Source organism: Chelonoidis abingdonii, chromosome 2, assembly GCF_003597395.2.
Source record: "Chelonoidis abingdonii isolate Lonesome George chromosome 2, CheloAbing_2.0, whole genome shotgun sequence".
Taxonomy (NCBI): Eukaryota; Metazoa; Chordata; order Testudines; family Testudinidae; genus Chelonoidis; species Chelonoidis abingdonii.
In genome coordinates, this window is record NC_133770.1 from 76,589,815 (window position 1) to 76,617,782 (window position 27,968).

The 27,968-nt window shown below is 39.3% G+C and overlaps 1 protein-coding gene across 2 annotated transcripts in view; it reads right to left on the reverse strand.

The window, feature by feature from the left end:
• Positions 1-27,968, reverse strand: part of NEK10 (NIMA related kinase 10) — a 174,724-nt gene that overhangs the window by 119,494 nt on the left and 27,262 nt on the right. For both annotated transcript variants that reach the window (XM_032789290.2, XM_032789285.2), the window contains exons 7-21: positions 26,181-26,259; positions 25,709-25,776; positions 24,035-24,114; positions 21,284-21,370; positions 19,259-19,483; positions 18,223-18,362; positions 17,044-17,105; positions 13,944-14,021; positions 10,740-10,804; positions 9,245-9,347; positions 9,004-9,132; positions 8,367-8,504; positions 6,358-6,403; positions 5,547-5,668; positions 5,251-5,353 (exon numbers count right to left, since the gene is read on the reverse strand). In XM_032789290.2, coding sequence (XP_032645181.1) covers positions 5,251-5,353; positions 5,547-5,668; positions 6,358-6,403; positions 8,367-8,504; positions 9,004-9,132; positions 9,245-9,347; positions 10,740-10,804; positions 13,944-14,021; positions 17,044-17,105; positions 18,223-18,362; positions 19,259-19,483; positions 21,284-21,370; positions 24,035-24,114; positions 25,709-25,776; positions 26,181-26,259 — 1,525 coding nt within the window. The remainder of the gene's footprint in view (positions 1-5,250; positions 5,354-5,546; positions 5,669-6,357; positions 6,404-8,366; positions 8,505-9,003; positions 9,133-9,244; positions 9,348-10,739; positions 10,805-13,943; positions 14,022-17,043; positions 17,106-18,222; positions 18,363-19,258; positions 19,484-21,283; positions 21,371-24,034; positions 24,115-25,708; positions 25,777-26,180; positions 26,260-27,968) is intronic.

Consider the following 27,968-nt stretch of genomic DNA (forward strand, 5'->3'; position numbering starts at 1 on the left):
GTTCTCCTGGAGAGCAGGGACAGGGCTGGAGCTATGCTATAAAAGCTTGGGCCAGGTATGAAAATCATCAGATCATACCTAGAAACTACTCATTTGAAACCCCAAATATGTAAGTAGATCACAAAACATCTAGGAAGATGCAATTAGGTTTATCTCTTTTATTTCTTTATGGCTTGTGGGCTCCTCTGTGCTAATCCCAGGTGCTTTTGTTTTGTTTGTAACCTTTAAACTGGACCTCAATAAAGCTATCTTGATGTTTAATCCTTGTAATTTTTTTTTTTAAATCTAGCAAAAAGCTAGTTCCAGATGTATTTTCTTTCTTTTTGTTTTTAATAAAATTTACCTTTTTAAAGAACAAGATTGTATTTTTGTGTCCCTAAGAGGTTTGTGCACATATTGTTTAATTAGCTGATGGCAACAGCTGATTTCCTTTGTTTTCTTTCTCAGCTCTTCCCCGGAGCAGGGGGTGAAAGGGCTTGAGGGTACCCCACAGGAAGGAACTCCCAAGTGTGCCTTACTGGGTTCTCAAAGGGGTTTTTGCACTTGGATAGTGGCAGCATCTACCCATCCAAGGTCAGAAAAAAGCTCTAAACTTTGAAGTTTAATACAAGCCTGGAGTGGCCAGTATTAATTTTTAGAATCCTTGCACACCCCCCTCCCCACCTTCTGCAGTCGAAGTGCCAGAGTGGGGAATCAGCCTTGACAGGCCCCACTCCTGGCTAGCCCTTAGACACTACCATAATAACCATATTAAATAATAAAAAATAACAAATATCTAGTAAATGACAGTTTCTTCCCAAAGAGCTAATAGTCTGAAAGACAATACAAATGGGCCGGGGCAGAAAGTAGAGAAGACAGTGCAACAAAAATAATTGGATATATATACACTTTTTAGCCAATCAGGAGTAGTTATCACACCTCACTATCTCTCTACCCATGATCAGATTGCAGTTTTCAGTATGCATTTCAGAAGAGGCAATTTTTGAGGAGTGACTTGTAAGAGGATACGATGGTGCCTTAGCAGTTTTTGATGGGGGGCTGTTTTCTCACATGTAAGGGACAGCATGGGAGAAAGTGCAAGAAGGCATTTGAGGAAGAAGCATAAAAAATTATACAGTGTGAGACTATTTAAAAGGCAGAGGTTCACTGGGCATAGAATGTTTATTTTTATTTCCATCCATTGCAGAAAACTACTGGGCAAGGAGTCAGACAAGGATATAGTACAATCTTTCTTGGAATTTAAAAAATAATAATAAATTGTGGCTATACAAATTGAAAAATTGTACCTATTCATGCCCCGTTATCACCTACTACAGTAAACCAAACGGGAGGGACATGAGGGACATTTACAGGAGATCATCTCTGCAGAAGTCTCCTCACCCTCACAGAGATTCTCCCACCTGCAGACAGTGTCATCATAGAGAGGTTCTCTATGTCTGCCCTAGTTGTGGCTCTCAGCTGGCTATCTCCTTGGCTCACTGACAACACATGTCCACTGAAATTGCACTACAAGAGACTTTCTCTTGTTGCAGCTGCCCCCAGGACTCCTGGGAGGGTTCTGTGGAAAAGATAATACAACATCAGGTTGTATCAGGGGCGGTTCTATGTTTTTTGCCACCCCAAGCACGGCAGTCAGGTGTCCTTTGGCAGCACGCCTGTGGGTGGGCTGCTGGTCGTGTGGATTCGGCGCCGTTTCTGCAGGTGATCTGCTGGTCCCATGCCTTCAGCGTACCTGCCGCCGAAGCTGCGGGACTGGCGGACCATCTGCAGGCATGCCACCAAAGGATGCCTGACTGCCGCCCTCAACGACTGGCATGGCACCCCCCACTTGCTGCGCTGGTGCCTGGAGCCGCCCCTGGGCTCTACGATCTTTTCTGGGTAAATTCTGCACAATTGGGATAGCAGGAACAATGAGGTCCCCCTCCCAAAACATATCCAATATTTGCCTCCTTCTCCAGCACAAAATTATGGTCTTCAGGGGAGGCCTCCACAGGGTCTGGAGGCAGGGAGATGTTACAACTGAGATAACTGAGCCCCCTTCCACGAGTGTGTCAGATGAATACCAGAACTGTTTAATAGCAGTTTATTGCTGAGGTTGCTGCAAAAGTGTACCCAATGTAGAACTATGTTTTAAATCTATTGGATCTCATGGCCCCAACTATCCTTCAGCTTCATGCTTTTTCATTGCTCAAAACCTAATACAAGATTCAAAAAAGAGAAGGACAGAGGAAGGGTCGCTGTAGTTCACAATGACAATATATTGGAGAACACCAGTTACAGGTGAGTAAACTTTCTCCATTATGCTATTGCCACACAGATTCTCATTGCAGGAAGGATATTTGGGGAGGTGAACACTACAAGTAAAAACATGTTATTTTTAAAGTGTAAGGGGACTGTTGTCCCCTTACTAAAACTTAGTGGGGGTGTTTTGGTTGCCAAGCTCCCAGAACCAAAAAAAAAAAGGGGAAAGGTCGATGGAAAATCAGGACCTTGAGTCTGACAGTCCCCAGGAACAAAAGGGAGAAGCCAATGCTCCAGGTCAGTCTGACTGACAGGGTGGGCAAGCTAATCAGGGAGGCCGGGGGGTCAGACAGAGTGGGGCTGAGCCAAGGAAAAAGCAGGAGCCCAAGCTGAGCTGGGGAGCAGCGCCCTGCCACCAGAGGGGCCAGAAAAAACAATCTTAACAACTAGAGGGTGTACCCTTATTATTCATTAATCCAACCATCATCTTCCTGGCAGCTCCATGGAAGGGTTACTCCAGCTTTAGACAGGGATAACTTTCACTTACCTCCACAGGTTGAGAGTTTGAAACTCAAAAGAACATGGAACTGTTCTTCTCTGGTGTTACTCTGCAACTTGTTGCCACTGAACTGTGGTTGAGTTTTGGTTAAACTCATGGAGCAGAACCTTTTTGTTTTATTTATGTTTACATTTATAAAATCTAAATATTTTAAACCTGCTGAAGAGCAAGGATTTATGACTTTCCAGAACTTGTGCATGTATTTTCAATTACATCAGGCCCTATGTATCTGCCTTTATATGGAGACATTATACTTAGTCAGATAAATAATACACCTCCTCCACAAAAACCTATTATGCTGTAGAAAATAATTACCAGAACTATAAATACTCCAATCCTTGGTCTGTATGGATTGTATGAATTACTGCAGGATGCTATGTCAATTCACAGATAGGGAATGTTTTAACTATTGCTAGGAGGAAAGGAATGGAACTCTATTACCATTAAAATTATGAGACAACAATTTCAGTGATATTCAAAAATAATAGAGAAAAGGCCATCATGTCCCCTCACCCCACTGCATATATGCAGTGCAATATATTATTTTATACACTAGGTAAAACAACATGGGGTTCAAATATGCAATAACCAATCACAACAGAGAGGGTTAAGGACAGAGTTTTAGTAATTCCAGTTTTCCTGTCAGAATTCTAATGTTCCTCAGGTACAATTTTGGGCATATGTTTTAAAATTGCATTGCATTTTTCTATATAAACAAGTAGATAGGCAGAAAGACAACGCAGCAAACTCAAGGCAAGACTGCCTCTCAGTGGTAGTATGCTTTTCTACAGTATGACAGCATGTCGATATTGTTTAAATATTCTGAATGTGTATTTTCATAATTCAGAGGTAAAGCACCATTAAATCATCTTCATTTAAAATGACACAATTATTAGGAATCAATACTTTTTAGTACATTAGATTTAATACCACTCAAGGAACTCTCCTCTGCATATTGTTTGACAAAACTTGACTCCTGCCAGAAAATTACAGTATTCTAATATTACTACATTTTTATCTATTACAGTAGAATGGTCAGTCGTTTGTGTGTGTGTGTGTGTGTGTATGTTTTAAACAAGGGAGGTTGACTTTTGTAGCCAGGCTTACTGTTGCTATTCTCTGTTACTCAGAATCTATATTTGGTTTTGCATCTTAAGCAATACAAACAATGTAGCAGTCCATTTGCTATTATGAACCTGTATTTTTAAAAAAATAAATAGAGGACTCTGAAGTGTCTGGTAGGCCAGCTGAATGTTCCATGCTGCATTTCAGTTCAGTCACAGAGGACACTGCATTAAAACACTTCAGTTCTTTGGAATATTTTTCATGCTCAGAAGCTGCTTTCAAATTCTATCATAAAACTCTACCCGTAACTGGTTCCCTTCTGACCACTTTGAGGAGACTGGAGAGATGCATGCCAGCACTACAGGACTAGACATATGAGCATTAGTCAAGCTAAACAGCATCCCTAACACTGTAATTGAGTACTGATGGGAACAGGTGAGCTCCTGGTGCAAGAGCCTAAACCATTTATTTAAGATAATCATGGAGAGGTTAGTATCGCCCAGTCATAAGAGACACAGGTGTTTCTGGACTAAGCTGCAGTGGTGTGCTGACCAGAGAATGTATTTGGCCCTCTCTTCATCTGACACATCTTTTGTGGCAGCCAGTCCCATGTTTGTACCTCTTGCACTTTGTCACTGTTTCCTGCTTCATGGTGTGCACTGTGAAGCTGGTACTTTTACACAGGCTGGAGCAGCACTTCAAAGGAGGCACTACAGCATGTAGTGCAAAGGATTTTAGGCTATGTCATGCTGGAAGACTGTCTGCCACACAGACCTGCAATGGGAGGCCCTCCTCTTGTGTGTACCCACAACAAGCAGAGAGAGACTACAGTCCGAGGCAGGCTTGTTGTTCACTTACAACTGAATGAAACCCACAGAACAGAAGGGATGGCCACTTCAGCTTTGTACCTTCACTGGCATAGGGTGACCAGATAACAACTGTGAAAAAACGGGACAGGGGGTGGGGGATAAAAGGAGCCTATATAAGAAAAAGTCCCCAAAAATGGGACTGTCCCTTTAAAAACAGGCCATCTGGTCACCCTATGTGACTGGCTCCTCATTAGATGTGGTACCTAAAGTATCTGTCTATCTTGCTTTTCCAACTGACTTTAACAGTTGCAGTCTCTCTTATACCATCATACATCTAATTGTACCTTTTTAAAAGGTGACATTGTATGCTCTGCAATATTAGGTGCACACAGTATAGTTATGATTGGTAAAACCTGATAGTTGTGTTCAGTGAGTTTACATTAGCAATTGTTTTACACAACTGTGTGATTCTTAATTAATTCACTAGAATCCTCCACTCTTGAAGTTTGGTGAACAAGGCTGGTGAACAAGGTGAACTGGGCTGAAACCCACTGTGGCCACAGAAATTCCACTTACTAACTGTTACTTTGTCTTTATCCCCCAGCATGATATTGTTTGGAGTGAGGTCTCTATGGACAATCCTCTTCTCCTTGTGCAAGTAACGGAGAGCTAGACACAGCTTCAAAACAAAAAGATATATAAAGAATTTTAACTGCAACCCAAATAAAAATCGCACAAAATTATGTTAACATTTTATGACATGAGTGCTTCGGCACTATAAGTATTATTTTATAAATTTATTAGTTGAACATATACAAATGGCTCTACAAATTTTATAAAGAAAGGTCACAAATTAAAGTGCATGTCCTTACTTGTATAAATATATTCCATATTCTATCTTCTGTAAACTGTTGTTGCTTTTCCTTCAAAGAATGAAAGTGTTCTCCCAGCGGTGCCCCTTCTATGAGCTCCATTACTATGTAGAGCCTGTCATCTGTGCACAACAAAAGGAAATGGCAATCCTAAAAGAATATTACATTCATATATCCAGCATATCCACAGAAAACATGATCTTGGTCAAAATGTACGTATATGATTGTTATCTTATTACTCTGCTTAAATTATTTGTATGTGCAAATATATTTTAATGACTACTCCTGTTCTTGTCATTCAAATTCATTCTTCAGAGTCACATCTGCTGCAACACTTACAAGAAATTAGACAGCTAATAACAACAGCCAGGGAGGACAGCTGCCTATAGTTCATGCATACAAAAAGGGGCTGGGGGGGAGAAATGGAATGAATAATTCAAGTATCAATCACCACTCTGTATTATGATATCTCTTTTCCACCCTCAGCATCTCAATTTTGTTTTTCAGACTGTAAATTTTTTAGAGCAGGGTGTGTCTTATATGTTTGGACAGGGCCTAGCACATTGCAAGTGCTACTGCAACATAAATCAATGTAAACAATAGCTATTGTTATTTACAGTCTGTTGTAGCTAATTTTTAAACCGACACTTAGATCTAAATCTGTCTGAGCTGTAGTGCTGTTCTTAAGGGAAAATTAGCTTCTACTGTTCAAGTTGGATAGGATCTTTCCTGGATCTACTAAGTACTTCTATTATGCTATTATTTCTTCATGACAAACAACATGGTTTTTAGTTGCTAAGTTTTTACTCACTTTCCACAAAGGTTCTGTAATATCGTACAACATTGGGATGATAAAGCTACAATAAGAAAAAAAAATTAGACAGCTGGAATTAATGTTAGATTGAGGGCACAATTTTGATAACATCAGTCTATAAATTGAGCGGAATAGCAATAGTTTTAATACAAATATTATAAAAGTTTCTGAAAGTTGTATTCCAAAAAACCTCTGGATTTCAGAGGGTTGTAACTAATTTTATCTGATAAATGTGACTTTGCCTTAATGGGCACATGGGGCATAGCAGACAGGATTTCCTCTCCCCATTTGCCCAGATGGCATAAGGACTCCCTAATCACAGTCACTCTAGGAGTTGACAGGGTAGGCTGAGCCATTGTTGCCCTTTCTCCCAATTTCAGACTTGGAGGGAAGGTATATTACAAAAACCGGGTGTTGAAGATTACTCTCCTTCCTGTGATACAGCATGGCCAGAGGGCAGCATGAGAGTGTTAGCAGGGGGCCTTATTCCCTGCCAAGGGAGGAGAGTTTGCTTTAGATTAACTAGAACACCTGTAGCCATTTAGAGCACCTGACTCCAATTAGAGCACCTGACTTCAGTCATGTGATAAAAACCCCTGCTTCAGTCAGACAGTGTGGGAGTTGAAGGAGGAAGGTTTGATTGGAGCAGAGTGCAGGTTGCAGAAGTTGGAGAAGAGAAGAGTTTGATAAGAGAGAAATAGAAAGTTTGGAGGAGTGCTGCGGTGGATTGTGAAGTCCAGAAGAAACCCTAGGTAAGGGGCACCAGGCTTGTGTAGGAGGGAGGCAAGAAGCCCTTCACAAGCTGAAGGGTAGGAGAGGGAAGTAACCCAGGGGAAGGAACCGCTAGTTCAAGTGGTTCACCACAAACCTCAGGGCCCCTGGGTTGGGACCTGGAGTAGAGGGCGGGCCCAGGTCCCTCCCTCTTCACTCCCCTCCTCCAAGGACACTAGTGGAGTAATTAAGAAACAGTTCAGAGGCAAGGAATAGCACCCTGAACCTACCCCAGAGAGAAGAAAGCGCGAGACCCAGCAGATCAGTACCGGCAATTTGCCACATTCCCCACAAAACCAGGAAGTTGGGAGAACAAACAAGATGATTCTGACTTAGCCTCTAAGGGTATGTCTACACTACCCGCCGGATTGGCTTGTAGTGATCGATCTATCAGGGATTGATGTATCACATCTCATCTAGACGTGATAAATCGATCCCCAAATGCACTCCCCGTTGACCCCAGAACTCCACCAGCGCGAGAGGCGGAAGTGGAGTGGACAGGGGAGCGGGCGGCCATCAATCCTGCGCCGTGAGGACACAAAATAAGTCAATCTAAGTCGATCTAAGATATACTGACTTCAACTATGCTATTCTCGTAGCTGACGTTGCATATCTTAGATCGATATTTCCGCCGCCCCTCCCCCCCCACCCCCGGCAGTGTAGACCAGGCCTAACAGTGGAAGGAATGGAGCAAAGAAATACTGGGGCAAAGCCATTAAGCCTGCACAAAGTCCCCTTTGCTTCAACAGACAATCCTAAATCTGATTTGCATTCAACATTGTTTTTAATTTTAAATTTACACTTAGGAGAACTTGTAAGTCACAACAGTGACTTTTTTGGACTAAAATCTGACAATTTCAAAGCCAAGAAAACTTAATATGGAATAGAAACACTGACCAACTTTTCATTAGGCTGTTGCTAACAAATTATGCTTTATTATGCTTTATTAAAGGAATTATTTTAAATTATTTGAATACGTCAGTTAACAAGCTCAGAATTTCCAAGTAACAATAAGGGCTTGTTTACACTGCAGCTAATACTAAATTGTTTGCAATGTTTGGAGTCATGTAGATGGGCCACTGGCATTTTTTACATTGTGTTGATCAGACTAAAAACACCAGCAGCAGCTGGCAGCCTATATACACTAGGGCTCCCAAAAACACAGCTGAGCTGCTGTTAGTGATGGTGAGAAATTTTTAGAAAATGTCCCCTAATGAAGGGTTTATGACACTTACCTGTTCTTTAATGATTGTTAATTCAGAGACAATGTTCTTTACACTGCTGTCTCTGTCTTTTTTGTCCTTTCCAAATGCTGGATTATGTAAATTGACTTCTTTCATTGCTAGTAGATTTTGGCCACTATGTTTTCTAACCTACAGGGGGGAAAATGTGTAAAAATTAACAAAAAAGGATGGGGTCAAAAAGGACATTAATCAAATATATGTGGTGAGTTCACTGAGTCTAAATCTCTCTCTTAAATTCTAAAGTCATTATTCTTTCTGTAGTTAGTGTGATATCAGCTAAAAAGCGTTGGAGACCAATGATGCAGTTAGCAGTGTCCTGCAGGGTTTGCTTAGATGTTTTAAATAACTTCATAGACGCTCTGTGTGGGGCTTTGCAGAAACAGTGGTGTGAATCCCTGCAGATTACACAGATTTGTCACACTTTCTAGCAGACAGAACTGCTGTCTGTGAAAAGTAGTACAAAGAAAAACAGCAGTAATAATGATCACTGTTGTTCTGAGAAACATATTGGCCATTTTTACAGGTACAAATGGTGTCAAACAGATTCACAATAAACCTAAAAAATGGTGGAAAATACCACAGAAATGTCAACAGAAAATTGTTAGTTAATATCAAAAAGCAAGTTTACCTTATAAACACTTCCAAAAGCTCCACTGCCGAGATGATCTAAAATCGCATAATTGCCTATGTATTTTGATGGTGCTTTATTCTGATTAATGCTTTCAATACTTTCAGCAATTTGCTTCAGTTCATCCTCCTAATTATAAAATTTTTAAAAAAATGCAATGTTGATGATTTACATGTGCAGCAAACTGAAAAGAATAGTTATTTATTAACCTTATGAAAAAAATTGGAAATTTTGTGCTTACCAGTAATGAATTTAGCTTTGATACCAGCTCTTCATAAGCGCTGATATTACGAACATAATGTCCAATATCAATGAAGATCTCAAACAAATCAGTCGGGAAGAGTCTAAAAATGTTGAACACACCATGAAGACTTTTTACACACCATGAAGACTTTTTAAACTAATGTATTGCTACTCCTTATTTTATAACCTTCTAAATAATTATTATTTTTGACCAGCCATTCAAATGTTCCTAATCTCAATAGCTACCATCTGGAACTACAAGGAACTTCCAAAGGTCCCAGCTGGGATTAGAACATCATTTTGCTGGATACTGCATAAACATAGATCCTACTCCAGACAAAGGTGGAGATTCACTGAAGCCAATGGAGCTCCATGTGGATGCAATGGTGTATCTATACAATTCTGTACAAGTTCTCATATTGCCCCATCACTGTATTATCTCAGCAACTTCCAGTAGAGCATTAAATGATGTGACTAACACCTGTTTATGTGCAGGATTGGGGCTATAATTCTTATCCCAGTTTTACAATCAAAAAGACACAAAACAGACAAAAGGTAGGGAATGGATTTACAACACACAAGCCAATTAAAATAATGAAGAATTGGCAAAGCCTTCTAAGTTACATGTTTGGTTGATGTTTCGTTGTTTCCGTTTTTCAACGGGAGCTATAGATAGGGTGAGGAATGGCAGGAATGGAAATCAGGAAGTAAAGGAATTGCAAAATGAAGGATGAGGAAATGGCTCAGTCACAACTCAAGTCCTACTAGTACTGTACAACCTTTATAGGCTGGAGCCCTTCCAGGAAAAGAAAAACTGGCCAGTAAGACGAAAAGTGAGTGTGTATGTTCATAATTCTATCAATTTAAGTCTTTCGATAACAAGTGATGGATAGATAAGAACTACCAAAAGTCACAGCCAATTTGCAGTTTGATTGTCATTCTTATGCCACAGTTTGACATTTGGTTACACATAACCTTCTTATTCTAACCTGGTAAAACTCTGGTAACACCTTTCTAGTAGAGATGGTTATTGGTGGCAGACATTTTTCTTCATGTAGGGTCATATTTTCCAGCACCCATCCAACGTAAACATGCTTGATGTAGGATCAGTTCTCAAAAGTGATGGGTAAAGAAAGAATCCACTCCTCCCCAACTGCTCCATATCTGGTACTGTAGTTCTGAGGTTCCATGTTGCTTCTCATGCAGCTACGCTAATCTTCTGGGAAAAGGTTGATGGACCTACACAGTGGCAGATCCAACAGTCCTAACTTCACTCTACCTCTAGCTTGCTCCAAAGCTTGCTACATGGAAACACATGAGCAGTCTCTATAGGGCTGGTTTCTGTAGAATTCCTACGATGCAGGCCTCCTCCACTCTCTAAATCCTGCCTCAGATTCAGATCCTGAATCTGATTTTGTTTGTTTTTTTCTTGTTCTCTGAAAATCAGTTACTACATTTGAAAACTGAGCATGACATTAATTGAGAAACTATACCTTTTAAAAAGATGTCTGTTTCTTTCCATACTGAAGAGAAACCTCAAGGCTCTGAAAGCATAACACTAGGGTGGGAGAAATGCTTAAATTAATAACAAATTATGTACAAATTAAAACGATGCTCATAGAACAGCAAGAGCCCTAAACATATTTTTTTAACTTTAATTTTTAAGTAACTAAGCAGGCCAGGCTAGCAGCATGGTAATCATTTTCAATAAACCAAAAATAAAAAGCTCTATACTTTAGTCACAAGCCATCTGCTTCAGTTCATGCTGTATTTCCAATGTGGGCAGGCCCTCTTGAAAAAAAACTATGGATCAGCGTAGCTACATTAGATACAGAATAATTTTATTTCTGCACTGCTGAATTTTAGAGCCACATTCTGCTCAATGACTCCAGTGCAGCCCAATGGGGTTACATTTAGATAACAGAGCAGAATTTGGCCGTTTTTTCTGGAAACTGAAGTGTAGAGCCCTAAAAATGTCAACAGGAGACAAAAACTAAAAACAAACAAAAAGCCCTAAGTCTACAAGAATCTGAAGATCAGACACAAGAATACACTTAATCTAGTTTACAAAAAATGATCCACATAGTTCTGTTTCTAAATAATCACTATTAGGGAAAAGAAACATTAAAAAAAAAAATCATGACAGCCATGGGTGAAATTAGAGTATCTTAGTTAATATAGAGATTTTTAGGTAACTCTACTTGAGTTCTCCCCAACTACATCCATCTATCTAAGTCAATGCAAAAACTAGTTAACTAAACAAAGATGACTGCAATGTGTAAGTCAAAGGAAAATGAGTTACCAAGACTCTAAAATAGTGGAAACAATAATATAGATCTAAATAATATTCAAACTGTTAGATTACATTTGTGACTAAAAATCCTATTATGGGTCCAATCCAGTCATCCTTACTCAGACAGTAGGAGTTTTGCCTGAGTAATGACTGCAAAACAATGAAGGAGATAGAAGCTAACCACTACTTTTGAGGGAAGCAGGGCATGAATCACCAAAACTGCAAGGAAACAGTCTTATTTAAAGAGCACTGTTTTTTCTTAATCCAAAATAATTGCCCTTTGAACACAGGAGAAACATCCATGTTGTAGTTTTAATATTCTTCTGAGACTCTCACAGTCAGAGGGGTCTGTCAGTGTGGAATAACTTGCAGGATTGGAGCCATAGTTATTACTTTGAAGGTTCTCCTTTTTAGTGACTGTGCATAGACCTTAATGTAGGAAGGAAGCAGGGTTATATGACTGAAGCACAGGACTGAAAATCAAGAGAACTGTCCTCCATTCACAGCTCTACCACAGATCTTCCTGTGTGACAGTCAGTTACCTCCCTATTCATTTATTTCCTACCTGTAAAATGGGAATACTACTACTTTCCTTCCTCACAGCAGTATTCTGAGTTTAACACTTTAATGTCTGTAAAAAGCTTCAGATTTAAGGCAGCATATTCTTTACACACTGAATGAATGGGGAAAGAATGATTATGATATCATAACTACTCCCCAAGTAATGAATTGTGATTCCTAAAGAAGTAGAAAGAATGAAGAGACTGATTAGCAAGACAAAGGTCTTGGGCCAAATTGTAAAAAAAAAGCCCACGAAATTAATAAAATTCACAAATATCCTGGAAATCAATAATTATGAGAAAGGAACTATAGAAAAGCAACATGAGATGTTAAACATGGTTTAGATTAAAGACAGATTTCTTATCATTTGCCTGGATGTGGTGGGATTTCTGTTTAGTATATCAGCACTGTCACAATAAAACCCATGTTATTAAATTAACTGATGTCACTTTATATTTAAACCATACTACATTCACTCATGATCTATTGTAAAATGTAATCTCTTGTAACTTTATGCTGAAGTACTAAATTGGAGTTAACACCACATTTGGTAAATTGATCTAATTAAAAATATGTATATATTTGAAGCTATTGTTAAACAGATGCCTAACTGCATTAAATTAGTTTCATAAAAAGATTATATAAATTTACTCCTTCTTTAATTTTCTTCAAAGGATAATGTTACAAAAAGTTTTAAATTAATTTAAGTATTATTAAAAAAAACTTTAGTGCAGATGACAGGCACTAGTTAACATTTGAGATTGCAGTCTCATCTGTTAATCCGTAAAGAGTACGTGCAGCATACGTGAGCAGTGTAAGATCCCCAAACCACTTCTCCAGTGTCTCTCAAGCCTGGTCTGAAAGGACTATCATGGGAAAAGACAATAAGAATGGCCATCTTTTCCACTCTACTAAGAGTGCCCATTAGGTGACAGTTATGGTGATGATTTTAGTGACATGGACAATTACTCACTAGAAATCAGAAAGACACCAAACTCATTTCTCAGAGGCCACAGAATAGCAGTCAGATAGTTACGTGGGTTGACTGTAACCAATAAATTTACATAAAATTACATAAACACAGAAGCCATCCGATCTTTAACAAACAAAGGTTGATCATCCTGCTTTTTAATTTACATTACTTTATGTTGTGTTTTGCTATACTTTATTTAACAATCACAGCAAGGTGCTCCAACTCAAAAGAACTGAAATCAGTAGCATTGTGTCGAGTGTTTATCAGCTTTCAGTGAAAGCCATAGGCTTGACATAGGGAGAATGTAAATTGGGCTGTCTGGAAAGTGGGATTTCATCACATCTAAGGCTATGTCTACACTACGCAGCTTTTGGCGACATGGCTGTGCCGCTACAGCTGTGCCTCTAAAAGGCATGCAGGGTAGCTGCTGTTTGTCAGCTCTCCTGCCAAGGAAAAACTTCCACCCCCAGGGAGCGGCAGTAGCGCTATCAGCAGGAGAGTGCTCTTGCTGACAAAACACTGTTCACACTGGCACCTATCAGCAAAACTTTTGTCTTTCAGGGATGGAGGTTTTAACACCTCTGAATGACAAAAGTTTTGTCTTTCACTTGTCAGTATAGACATAGCCTAAATATCCACTTTCTTCTATGTTACATAGGATACAAGAAGCATTAAGTGTTTTATAGTAGAATAAAAACACATAAGGTCATCATTTAACTTTTACTTTCCTGTGGTATAGCCGTCTGCCATTTGTTTCATGTATTTTTTAATAAAGTGGTTAATAAAGTTGCTACTGTATATTAAAATACCAAAAATCATAAGATAAATTTCCAAAGACTATGCAAAGCTTTCAATGTGAAAGAGAATTACCTGTAATAAATTAGCTTTTACTGCATTCCTTTGTTTGTTTGGTAAAATCAGTTTTGCTATTGTATATACCCCATTTTCCTGGAAAAGAAACATAAAGGAAAGTCATCAATGTTAGTGCTGCTCTAAGACAGAAAGTGCAAACAAAATTAAAAGTTACTTCATGTAAACAATTCAGAAGTTAATGTCAATTTGAAAAGTTCTTAGCCATCTATTATACACTAAGTTTTAAGGTTGGATCACTGAAAAGCTCATAAGAGCAAAACGATCATTACATTAATTGTAAACTGATCCTGCACTTGAATCCTTCCAGATGGACTCTGAAGCTATGTTGAGCTGCACTGAAGTCAAAGGGATTGCACCACTAGAGCTCCCATCATCCACTGTGCATTTTGGAATGTCATGATCAGAGATTTATGCACCAAAAAAGCCCTGAGCCGGAACAAAACCGTATGTGATAGTTTTGGAAATATGTCTATGTTCCCAGTCTGCTTCTGTGAAAATCATGTTGTAGATCAGGAAAAAAAAAAAAAAAAAGAGAAATGTACTGTTTTTAACATTTAATCTGACTTAACTACAAAAACAAAAAAATGGATTCCACTTAAGATAACATGTGTGACTCAGATAAAAATGGTTTCCTAAATCTATATGGTTTCTATAATTCTAGTGTTTACAGTGGCAGATTAATTTACGGGTCCAGAGAGCCTGCACCCTGGGTCCCTGGCCAATTTTGGGGCCCACCACTGGAGCGCTGGAACCTGGGTAGAAGTGGATGGGCCACCAATGCCAGAACTGTGATCCCACATCCTGCTCCTATTCTTCCCCTGAGGCCCCAACCCTCATTCCTCCTTTTTTCCCTGGGGTCCCACCCCCTGGCCAGGCCAGAAGCCAGAGCCGGGCCATGGTAAGAGCCACCACGTAAGCCCTAGTTGCTGTGAGGAGCCCCAAACCCTCCAGCTGCCCAGGGCACACCACCCCCGGCAGGTGGAGAGTCCAGGGCTCATCACAGTGGCCTGGGTTCCGTGGCTCTTACCATGGCCTGGCTCTGGCTTCTACCCTGGCCAAGGGCAGGACTTTGCGGGGGAGAGGAAGAGTAGGGTGTGGGGCCCAATAGCAAGGGGTTGTGGTAAGCCTAAAATCTCTTTGTGCCCAGGGCCCCGATAAATCTTCATCTACTTCTGAGCGCTTAAGCTATACAAGGAGTTAATTTTTTTCAGACTCTTTTCCACTCCTCCTCTTGCCTAGTAGGCACCTAAAGTATTTCAACACCCTGTGCCTGTTCTATCTAAGCACTCTCCTTCCCTTTACTCCAGCAGTTCTCAAATTGTGGGTCAGGACCCCAAAGTGGGTTGCAACCCCATTTTAATGGGGTTGCAAGGGTTGGCATTAGACTGGCTGGGGCCTGGGCCTGAAGCCAAAGCCTGAGCCCCACCACCCAGGCCCGGGCCTGAAGCCTGAACCCCTTTGCCCAGGCCCAAAGCTGAAGCCTGAGCCCCTTCGCCTGGGCCAACAGCCCAGGCCCAAAGTCAAATCCCGAGCCCTTCTGCCTGGGCCTGAAGCCCAAGCCGCACCACCTGGGCCCGAAGCTGAAGCCCGAACCCCACTATGTGGGCCCGAAGCCCGAGCCCAAAGCCCAAGCCCAAGCCCCACCGCCTGGGCCCAAAGCTGAAGCCCGAGCCCCACCGCCCGGGCCCACAGTCGAAGCCCAAGCCCTTCTGCCTGGGCCTGGAGCCCGAGCCCCACCGCCGGGGGGCTGAAGCAAGCCCGAGCCCACCACCCAGGGCTCAGGCTTTGGCTTCAGCTTGGGACAGCAGGGCTCAGGTTACAAGCCTCATGGTTTGGGATGAAGCCCTTTGGCTTTGGCTTTGGCCCCCCCCATCTCGGGCACTGAGGCTTGGGGAGGCTCATGCTTTGGTCTCCCATCCTGGGGCAGTGTAATAATTTTTGTTGTCAGAAGGGGGTTTCAATTCAGTGAAGTTTGAGAACCCCTGCTCTACTCCCTTTAGGTATGTCTCTGTGTTTAAAGCGAATGTATTGATGATTTCACTCATGTACCATTCACGGTCTTGACTTAAAATGTAGTATATAATAGATGGCTATGCATTTTTTATTTGGCATTAATTACTGAGTTCGAGCACCTAGGGGTGTGCATAGGATCCATACAAGAGTCCACTAATTAAAACCATTTTTAGAACCATAAATTCTAGCCAATTAAAATGTCACTTATTAAAATCCACAAGTCCAGAGATGAAATGCCAGAGTGTACATGAGCCTTAGAATTTATGTTTGTCAGTTAATTCTAAGACAATTTCTTCTATCCTGAATATGCCTTGGGTGAGCAGCTAGGGGTGTCCCATTTTCTCTTTGGGAAATATGGTCACCCTACATATACTGTACTCCTTTCATAAGGGCAATAAGCTGTACATTGTGGCTGCATGCCTTTGGCTGTCTTCCCCAGCAACTGCAGGCCAGGATGACTTCTAAGCTGGATGTACAGCTGGAAATGCTTTATTTCCACTGGACAAAATCAGGGATTTGGGAAAGGTGAATGTAACTAAGTGGCTTGTCCTGTGGGCTGGAGAGCCTGCGGCTAAGCCAACCCTGGTAACAGAATGAGCCCCACCTGAGGAGATTCAGGCAATTCCCTATACAGAGTAGAAGATGGCTGCACTAAAAAGGGGAAGCCCAGGGAGCTGCGCTGGAGGACACTTCTGGGCCAAAAAGAAAAAGGCTCCTGCAGGACCAGTACTCTTGGTGAATAAAGCCCAGTGTGACCAGGAGGCCGCTGTAAGGGTGGGAAACCTTGCCTGTGTTTGGGACTGGACGTCAGAGCCCCAGTGAAGGAGAGCTTGGAGGACTGGCTGGGAAACCAGACCAGGATGGAAGAAGAGCCCTAGGGGTGAAAGACAATGCCAGAGGTTATGGGCCTATTACTGTGAGATTCTGGGGCCTGGAATCTACAAGAGGTCAGACTAGACGATCAGGATGGTCCTGTCTGGCTTTAACATCTATGAGTTTATGAGAGTTATAAACCACCAGTACAAATGCACAAGGAGACACAAGTAAATAAACAAGAGATATGAAAGTGATAAAGTCTTCCTACCTGTACTACTTGGTGAGCATTAGTGTCATTGAGCACTAGTTCAGTAATTGCAGCACAACAAGCTAGAATGAAAAATCATATATAAATATTCAGGACCAGATTCACAAAGCTACTTAAGTGCCTACAAATGCAGATAGGTGCTTAACAGGATTTACAAAAGTACCTAAGCAAGTTAGGTGCCTACCTCCCATTGACTTACACTAGGAATATTAAGGAAGCAGTCATAAAAAGTACACAAGAAATATGTCCCAGACAGACTCTGATGTTAGATGCATGCTATTTCTTTGAGAGGACCATGATACTGACACCTACTAAGCAATGTCACCTGAGCACTACTGGGTTCTGAGAGGTGAAACTGAAAGTCTGAACAAGTTCTAATACATTATCCCCAGGATAAGCACATTATAAGTAGGCTTGGCAGAACTTAATTTGTATTAAAGAATTTTGACAGATATTATTGTTTATCTTAAGCATTTTTAATTTATCAATTTAAATTGTCACAGTTGTGTAAAATTATGGGTTTTAAGCATTTTTTTAGTTTTTAGCTATTTACATTTTCATAGCTGCAAGAAATCATGGGGGAAGGGTCAAATGTTGGGGGGAGTCAGATAATTATTTAATAACAGTAGACACTGAGATTTTAAAAGTTAAACCTTTGTAACAGTTAAAACACAAATTGTCAACATGACATCAAAATATACAATGTATATATTCTTAAATCAATTTCTAATAAGTTCTCAAGTAGCATTTTTCTTACTTTGCTTATCTGTAAATTTGATTATTATTGATATGTTGTCAGTTTGTGCATGTATGGTGGAATCATGTTTACCAACATTTACTGATAAAAATCTAATCCTTTCAAGGCTATTTATGAGTACACTAAAGTTGGATATGAAGTAAAACTTTCATAACTGAATTTAAATTTTCCTTGAGTTAAAGCAGGAGTTTAAAGCAGAAACACCAGTTGAGCTCTTCAATACTACTTCCTTCATTTTGTGATGAAAAATACGTTGATATTGCACATCTAAAAAAACCTCACAGCTGACCTGATTCTCCTCTTCTGCAGCATGAATGTAAAATGATACCATTCTGATCTGATAACATTGCACCCCACTTTGCACAGGTATAAGTGACTACACAAAATGCAAAGCTGCGGAAGACAAGGCCCAACATACATACCTGCTTGAAGGGAGAAAGTATTTTCTTGTATTTCCTGAGGACTTAAATCTTCTGACAAACAAAGCTGTTGGATTCTCCCTGCTGCATTTGCACTAGATAAACTCCCAATAGAAGAACGATCAGAAACTAGATTTCTATCTCTGGAAAACAAATCACAGCGTAAAATAAATATTTAATAAATATCTTTGTTAGTCATTTCTGAAATTTACCTGGATTTCTATTTCTGTCTCCATTCTCTATATCTATATATATTCCACAATGAAAAATTTAAAAAGCACTTATACATTTCAAATTAACATCAAAAGCATCAGATATAAACCACACAGTGAATGGGTAAACAGTTTAGCCCCCTTTATAGTTTCAAATAAGACATTGTGGGGAAGAGTTTGAACTGTAACCTAAATTTACTAAAGCAAGTACTGATGCAGGGTGCTCAACTACAAATATTTTAATAGGGCCTGATTTTTAGAGGATTTTCTGAAAATTAGGCCCCTTGAAAATGGCTTAAGTTGGGCATCCAAAAACTCAGGTATGCAAAATCATTAGTCACTGTTCAAAATTTAGGCCCATGGTCTTATCACTAGACTGAAAATTTATCATATTATAAAAAAATTCATAAATCCAAACAACAAAATAGATGTCCCTTTCTACCTGCCTAATCAACATGGAAACTGTATGGACACTAACTATATATTTTATCTCTATTTAATTGATTTAACACAGCAAAGCCATGTTATACTTTTGAAAAGCATAGTATATTTGAAAAAAATACACTTCATAGTATTAATGTTTGAATTATCCACCTGTTTTCTTTTAATTTCTGCAGTATGCAAGGTCTGCAAATACTGCTAGAAGCAGAGGATGAAAGCTTTTTTATACATTGTCCTGGCTGGGATAATTCAGTCGGTGTTAGTCCTGCTTTGAGAGCAGGAGGTTGGACTAGATGACCTCCTGAGGTCAAATGGTTGTGTGATGACCTTAAAATATGAGGCAAAGTCATTGACAATTATACTTATCTTGAAGACTGAAGACCTACCCCTGTAATATATGAAGGAGTTGCTTGATACCGCCCCAAATACGGATTTCCACACTAGTCTCGTGATCTTCACAAATTTGTACCAGAATCCAAACTACACTCCACAAAAGCTTGAGATGATCTGAATGGAGCAAACTGAGCAGGATAGGAACTCCTTCATACAGTTTCACTTGCTCTTTGACTTGTGACTCAGCACAGAGGAGGCGTAGCAGCTCTGCAGCCAGTCTAGAAAGAGATCAGCAACAAATTATAACCTCACCATATAGGTCACCTATGTTAAATCATCCAGATAGTTAGTTATTATTGGAATTCCTATTACATTCTTGTTACTCAGTGCTACTGTATATACAAAGATGCCCAAGTAATCTGTAATACATTTTCTGTTAAGATACATTCAATAAAGTGTCATGTTTTATTCATCCATTAAAATGACCCTAAACTTTATTAAATGAAGTCTGTCACATTTTAGGTGCACAGTAATTCATAATAGTAATAAGTTTGTATCATTTCCTGCACGTGTATTATCTGTGTCTGTTCAGACATGACTGTAAGCCTCTCTAAATTCACTTCAGATGGGGCTCTGAAATCAGAGATGGTGCTAGAGGGCACTTCGTCAGCATGAAGCAATTCAAACTCCAGATTCTGCGACACTGCAACTAATAAAGTATACACAACCCTTGAACTGGTGGAGACCCATGTCTTGCGGGTCCCTGCAGTTGCAGGGCTGGCAGCACCAGCCCTTTGCATTATTGTATTAATATTCAGTGAAGCTGGATTCTGGTTCCATCAATAATGTTTTCCAGGTGAACTCGTTAGCCATTGCTGTTGTTTTTCTGAATTCCTTCTTTCTTTTTAATGGATTACAAGTAGTGGTGGATGAATTTCAGAAGGTTCATAGGTTATGGTAGAATAACCTATAGTAGAATATGGATCTTTCTCCACACTTGTGTTCACAGAATTGGCTGTAAATGTCACAAGAAAAAGTTCTCACAAGATTTCTATTACTTCCTCCCTCCACAATATGGCTAGAGAGACCACAAGAAAAGGGTATTTCACTGTGTTTTGGCTCTTCTACTTCAATCTGGAATCACAAAGTGCTGAAGTGTACAAAAATGAAAACTCATATTTGGAACCTTCAAACTTAGCTAATTTTTCAACTTCAGTTACTTCTTCCTTGAATTTGAAACTTAAGACTACTGTAGTCACAGAGCAGTACTCAGCAGAGAATCTTTTCTGTCATGGTCACTCCTTTTTTTTTTCCATAATGAAGTAGTATTTTTTTTTTAAAAGTTAACCAGAACTTTTTTCAAATATGCCAGAAGATTCAGTTTGCTCCTGTTATTTGGTTTCCCTGTCCTTAATTATAAGTTAAATATGCAATAAAATCTGTTTTAAAATGTCTGATATTCTTTGGTGACTGGAAAGCAATCATGTTTGAGAGAGTGTTTTTGTCTTGATGTTTTGTACTTAATACCCAGTGACCACTTTACCACCAGTTTCTTTCAAATATGGACTTATCAGCCCCAATCATCAAGTCCAGCTGAGCTGTGATGACTTTAAAGTAGGTAGGAATATCTTTGTACACCTCTGATCTACAAGACTGTTGGGATCTGAACCAGTCCCAGATATAAACTAGAGCAGTCTCAGGGCTGCTCTAATTTATGCCATGTTATAATGGCCTCCAAGTGAAATACCACAGTCCAGCTTGCTCTTTGGCCATGCCTCCAGCTCCCACAGGTGGCAGTGGTCTAGTGCTCAGGGAATTCTCAGTTATCCTTTAGGGCAGCTTTACAGTCCATTTATGCTGAATTGTAGGCTAGGATGTAACCCATCAATGGGAAGAAAGACAATAACATGTACTAGATAACCACCAAAGAACATTTTACTGCATCAATATCTGATTTTAAATGCCACAGCTTTGAAACTTTACCACTCTAATTAAATAAATGCAATATATCTGTATATCAAAATAAAATTCAAAACAGAAAAGTATTTAACATAGTCTGTCTATAAATAAGGTCCTACCTTTTAGATAGCAAGTCATATTCATGTAATATCACCAGCAAGTTTTCTACAATGGCGAGCTCACTGATCTTCTCCCTACATTCTGGGCTAAAAATGGAAAAATTTTGGATATTTACATAAAATAAAATTATATGAAAAATAAGTTATTTTTACTTAAGTTCTGCCCACTTATACTTCATCATCCATTGCTTTGGCTCACTGTCTTTCCTTATGGGTCAAGTAATGATGTCACATTGTATAGTCAGGTTTAAAAATACAAAAATAAGTTGGTTCCACCCTGACCCTGCATAAGTTCATTCTTTTTTTTTTTTTATAATACAGATTGTTTTAGTGAAACATTACCATGGTAAATAAGGGGGAAAGGTTAAATATTTAATATGCTTAGAAAACTAACTTTGAAAAAACTAACTACAAAAGCGGAGGTTTAATTTTTTATTATGCAAATATAATGTCTTCATATTTTTATTATATTCTATTACTATTTTGCTTATCCTGTGCAAGTGCAAATAAAAGTAGTTTATATGAGGAATACTCAATGGAAGCTGCAATTTACAAGTGAATAACTGAATTTACAGGGCATCATAATTACCAAATCTTTAACTCTAGAAGATTATAATAATCTAGACCCTGATTCAGAAAGTATCCATATTCAGAATAACACTTAAATATGTGCTTAAGTCCCACTGACTTCATTACTTAAAGTTAAGGACCTACTTCTCTCCTCACTCAGTGCCCTAATTTGAAATAACTGCTTACCCATTACATAAGATGTTCTTTTCAGATAAAATTAAGAATCTTTAAAAATAATTTAAAAGAGTATTAAAGAGTACTCAAGTGAGGGAAAAATCAGTTTTAAATTACTACAAGGAAAAGCAAAACGTTCAAATGTACTAAAAGAAGCAGAGTTAACTGAAAGTGTCCTAATTATTCTGACAAAGAAAACAACATTTTTGGAAAGCTGCTGAAAACAATAATGGATTTAAGAAAAGCATAGATTACAAATTCAGCTCTTATCTTCCCTAGTAGGGATTTGGAATAAGCATTCTTCTGAACTGAGAGTGGATTTTACATTTAGGTGATGTCTACACTAGCACTTATGTTGGCAAAACTTTTGTTGCTCAGGGTTGTGAAAAAACACATCCCTGAGGGACATAAGTTTTGCCAGCATAAGCGCTCATATGCACAGCGGTATGTCGGTGGGAGAAGCTCTCCCGCCAGCATAGCTACCACCACTCGTTGAGCTGGTTTTATTATGTCGACAGGAGAGCTCTCTTCCTGTCAGCCTAACGCGGCTGCACAAATGCTTTTACAGCAGCACAGTTGTATCGGTACATCTGTGCTACTGTAAGGTTGTACGTGTAGACATGGCCTAAGTAAACCAGAGAACTTGTGTGTTCTTTGGGGGGTGAAAAATTCTGGTCTTTGCAGGAGTGATTTGTGCAATGGTATTTGAAAATGAATAACCTTTCAACATCAGGTTAATGATATTCAGGCAAGATAAATGTATTTCACTCCTAGTGTAAAATTAAATGGAAGACCAAAATATCTATAATTCTGATTATCTTGGGGAGGGGGTGGATGTTAATACAGAATGCAAACCAAAATATGTTTCAAATGCCTTCTCTCTCTCTGTGTAAAATCTCTAAAGCATAAAGTTGTTCTCCAAGTTTGGAAGTCAATAGAATAATAATGGAGAACATCAGCTCCAAGGCCTGCACAGGGACTGTGGGATGGCACTGTATGACCCTAGTCTTGCAAAGTGCTCCAACATGGGCATAGAGTCTGTCCTGAAGGATCAGGGGCTATGTGTATTTAAACAACTGGAAAGAGTAAGGTCTTGATCCTGCAAAGGCTTATACAGATGGGAAGGGCGCTTCTCCCACACATCAGAAGAACAATCAAAATGAGATGGGCCATCAAGGAATATAAAGGATTGGTAAATAGCCCTACCAGACCTTGGAAATACTACATGCAAGGAAGCTAATCCTATGGACTTGGAGGCTTATAAAATAAATAAAACAAAGGTATAGGAAAATTTGTCATCTCTTTGCTGTTTGAACTCTCACAGGACCAGGAATACTCAAGTGAAGCCAGAGATTGCCAGAGGTTACCCCTGGGTCTGTCCGGAAAGACATTTTGAATTGACAGGTCACTACAACTCTGTCACTCTTAGAATTTAGATTGTAACTAATTTATGCCTATATGTTTGCTTACTTTAACCTGTAAATAACTCTCATTTCTTTTTCCTAGTTAGTAAACCTTTAGATAGTTTATTAAGGGATTGGCTACAAGTGTTGTCTTTAGTGTAAAATCTAGATCAATTGATCTGGAGTAAGTGACTGGAAGCAACCTGAATATTACGTGATTTTTTGGTGTAAGTGACCATTCATCACTAAGTCCAGCTTGCTTAGGTGGCAAGACAGACTGCAGAGTCTAAGGGGACTGTCTGTGACTCCATGGTAAGCCTTGTTACAATGATCTAGGAGTTCATATTTGTTATTGGCTTTGTGAAATCTAATTATAGAATTTACCACCCATTTTGGGCGTATGCCCTGTTTTTTGACAATCTACCCTGAGGTAGGCACTCACGGTTGTGAGCCACTCCAGAGAGACTAACATAAGCATACGCCTCCGTCTCTTCAGGACAGAGACTTTAGCTTGTACAGTAACACTTATCTCCCGGTAAATGACAGCTTCAATATTTTGGCAAGAGCTATGATTAATTGCAAACAGCTATTAAAATGAACTTACCTTTCTGCTAAGCTAGTAAGAGCAAGGAGTGCACCCAACAGCACATTACTGTCTCTGGCTCCTAGCAAATTTACTAAAGTCTGGAAAATTAGAGATTTAAAAAGATAAATCTATATACATGATGTGTTTTTCAATTAGGACCCTAAACATGCATATTTGTTCAGTAAAATTTAAATGCTATTAAAATAAATAAATGTACATATCTAGCAAAGACACTAATCATCTGTGAATGCATGACTAGCCTTACAGATTTCAAATAAATATATCAGAAAAACATTTTGCTCTTTTCCATACTTGCCAAGTCTTAAGGTCAGGAAAGTGTGTTTCTCCTCCAACAGTCAACACAGTATCTGAAACAACTCAAGCAGGGTAAAGCAACTTCCCTACTTAAAGTACTAAGGGTGGCATCTGCTGCTGCAAGACACTGAGAACCCTGAACTTAGGTCCTATCAAATAAAAAGCTTGTCAGTTTATATTTATAATAATTATGTTTGTAATTTTAAGACCTCACATGTCTTCTGTTAATAACTCAGATCTTAAAGTGATTTACGTATTTAATATTTTTATAAATGCAGTTGTGGTTTTCTAAAATAAACCAGTTTTACATTTTTACTTGTTGTAAGCCTGCCCTACTTCATGGTCTGGTTTTTTCTCTCCTGAACCATCTGATGTAAATAAATTGCCTTCATTTTGCATCAGACTTATACCATGAAACACTAGTTGCACTAGTACTGATCTCAACTGTTTCTAATTATGGCCCCAAATTTACAAACAGATCACACTAAGTGCACATCCCTGCCATCATGATGAGCCCCAATGAGGTCAAGAGTGTTCCACACACGTCTGTGGGAGGCTATGTCTATACTGCAATTAAAAACCCACAAGTTGCCTGTGCCAGCTGACTCAGGCTTGTGGGGCAAACTGAGCAAGCATGTGCTTGGGACGGCCAAGGGGAAGGGGCAGCATGTCGGGCTCTTCAGCGGCTATTCGAGGGCAGGTCCCTTGGTCCCTCTCGGAGGGAAGGACCTGCTGCCGAAGTGCCGTCGAACAAGAAAGCAGTATGGTGGAGCTACTGCTGAATTGCCGCCGATCACGATCGTGGGTTTTTATTTTTTTATTATTTTTTTTCCGCCACTTGGGGTGGCAAAAACCCTGGAGCCAGCCCTGGCTAAGGGTCTGTTTAACTGCAGTGTAGATGTTTGGGCTCAGGTTGGAGCCCAGGCCCTAGGGCCCTGTGACACGGAAGGGTCCCAGAGTTTGTGCTGCAACCTGAGACATACCCTTAGAGACCCAACTTTAGGATCAAGGCTTTTGTTTATAGCAGATATTTCAAGACTATTTATACCTTAATAATATATAGCATAACAAAGTAAATTTGATGTTGCCTTTATGAGAACAAGTTTTACCAAAATGTTTAAAGGGTTAAATTAACTCAATGAAATGATCCACAATTTGTGCATAAGGCCAACAAAAACATCTCAGCAGCTGATGTAAAAAGAGACAACTCAGATGATCTTAGCCCAGACTGTCAAGTCAAAAAACTGATGTTAGTTTAGGTTACAGTTATTTGGAAAATGGAGGGAGTTTGATCCCAGCTTGATCAAATTTGGGAAGTATAAATCATTCACACAGGTAGCTGATTGGTTATAATTAACAGTTCTTTAAACCACTTACTTTATGTGCTCCACTGGCTATAACCCATTCTCTTTGATCTTTAACAGCAGAAAGTTTTTGAAAAATATCTGTGAAATGAAGGAAATCACAAACTGAGTGTCTTAAATTAAAGATTTTTCATTTTATTAATAGAATAATAAAATAACATGTCTAAAACATTGACTTACACTCTGAAATTGGGTATGTTCTTGACATGATATAATTTATGTTATTCAACATTTGAATGTACAAAGAAGTGTCAATTTCTTCAGTAGCAATATTACAGATGTACAAGAGTGAGATCTGCTATTGCACTGTGCTTTCATCTACTCAAGTACTGTTCTCTTTTTCATGACCATGATTGGAAAGTGTCTAGCAACACTACAATTGAAAACCATTCTCAAATATTTTAAGCATCCCTAAGTCTGTCATATAAACTTTGCTCCTCATCCATATTAAGGTTATAAATGCATATGTCAGTTACAACACTCACATGTCATGTTGACCAATTTGTCTACATTATGCAGCTCTTCTCCATAGCCAAGATATCCGTTTGCTACTGTTTCCATATACTGTAAGTGGGACAAAATACAATGTTAACATATATACAGTAGAATCTATATTTTACAAACTAACTGGGGACTGACAAGTTCATATATGGAAAAGTTCATAAAATTGAACATCTCAAAATTACAGTAGGTAGGGTGTATCTGTCGCAGTATGCTGCAATCTATCACTTATTCTTGTCCTTCAAACTATTGAAAAGTGATTTGCAATGCACTGAAGGCATCTAAATGTGAAAGGATGACAACTTTTTTCTTCATCAATATTACTTTCATTATGTGATTTTTATTTTTCCATAGAGAAAAATATATATTTTTTTTTATAACTGGTCAGTTGTGAGACTGGTGTTTGTAAAATGGAAGTTTTACTGTATAGATTTGAAAGTGCTATGCACAAGCATTGCCTGTAGGTAGTGCACCAACTTCACAAGAGACTATAAATTGCTATGGCTGAAGGACACTAAAGCAGTGATTCTTATCTAGGGATATGTGTACCACTGGCGCTGGGAGTAAATACAGATCTTTCAAGGAAAAACACTAGCAAAGTCAGTACAAACTAAAATTTCATACAGACAATTACTTGATTATACTGTTCTATATACTTATACAATGAGATTAAGTACAGTATTTATATTTCAGTTGGTTTATTTGATAATTATATGGTAAAAGTGAGACAGTACGCAATTTTTCAGTAATAGTGTGCTGTGATACTTTTTCATTTTTATGTCTGATTTTGTAAGCAAGTAGTATTTAAGTGAGGTGAAACCTGGGGGTACACAAGACAAATCAGACTCCTAAAAGGGGTACAGAAGCCTGGAAAGATTCAGAGCCACCGCACTACAGCATTAGGAAGAGATATTACATTCTCCACAGTTATGGTAGAAACTAGCTTTTTCCATTACAAGCCTGATTATAATAGTCATTGCTAATTAACAACATCTACCTGAGTTAATTGCCCTCTTCCTGTTTACTACTTTATGATGAAAGAGAGCTAAGTCAATGCTCTGGAGGTTCTGGACTAGTTTTTAAAATATACTCGTAAATAAACAGACCCATCAGTTACTAAGTTAACTGTTCAAATAACCCAGCAATAACCTAACAGGAATTAATTAACCTTTTCTCCAGAATCCCACACCATCACTACCCAGTCCTACTCATCACCCATCTCCTTAGGTGCAAAAGACAAAAGATGGATTGTGTAGCAGGGACATCAAAACAGGGTCCTGTCCACTTTTTGCCCCTTGCCTCTCCTCTTCTCCCCAAGACCCTGCCCCCTGGAAAGGCTAGAAGCTGGATCCTGGCCTGGGTAAGAGAGCCACGTATCAGATGTGGATCAAATTGTGCGTCCGTGAAGGGCTCTATAAATGTACTAATGCCCATTTGAGTCATCTCCAGCAACTGAACTGGGCAACCTCTGGATCTAACAACATGAAGCACACCACCTGAGCTAACACACAGGACACCCTAGCACAGCAGACACATCAGAATTATAATTTCTGCATGTGGTCTAGCTAGCAACTTGAGAGTGACACAAAGCCTTACTATATTAGTGTGAATTACAGAAGCAACTAATTTGGCATGTTCCTTCTAAAAGACTGCAGCTAAGTAGATGAAACGTGGCTTTTTTATATTAGATATCTAGGATCTATTCCCAGTCTGCACCACCCTGTTTTGGGAGTAAACTGGTTCATTCTAAGCCCCTTGAAGGCACAGGTGGC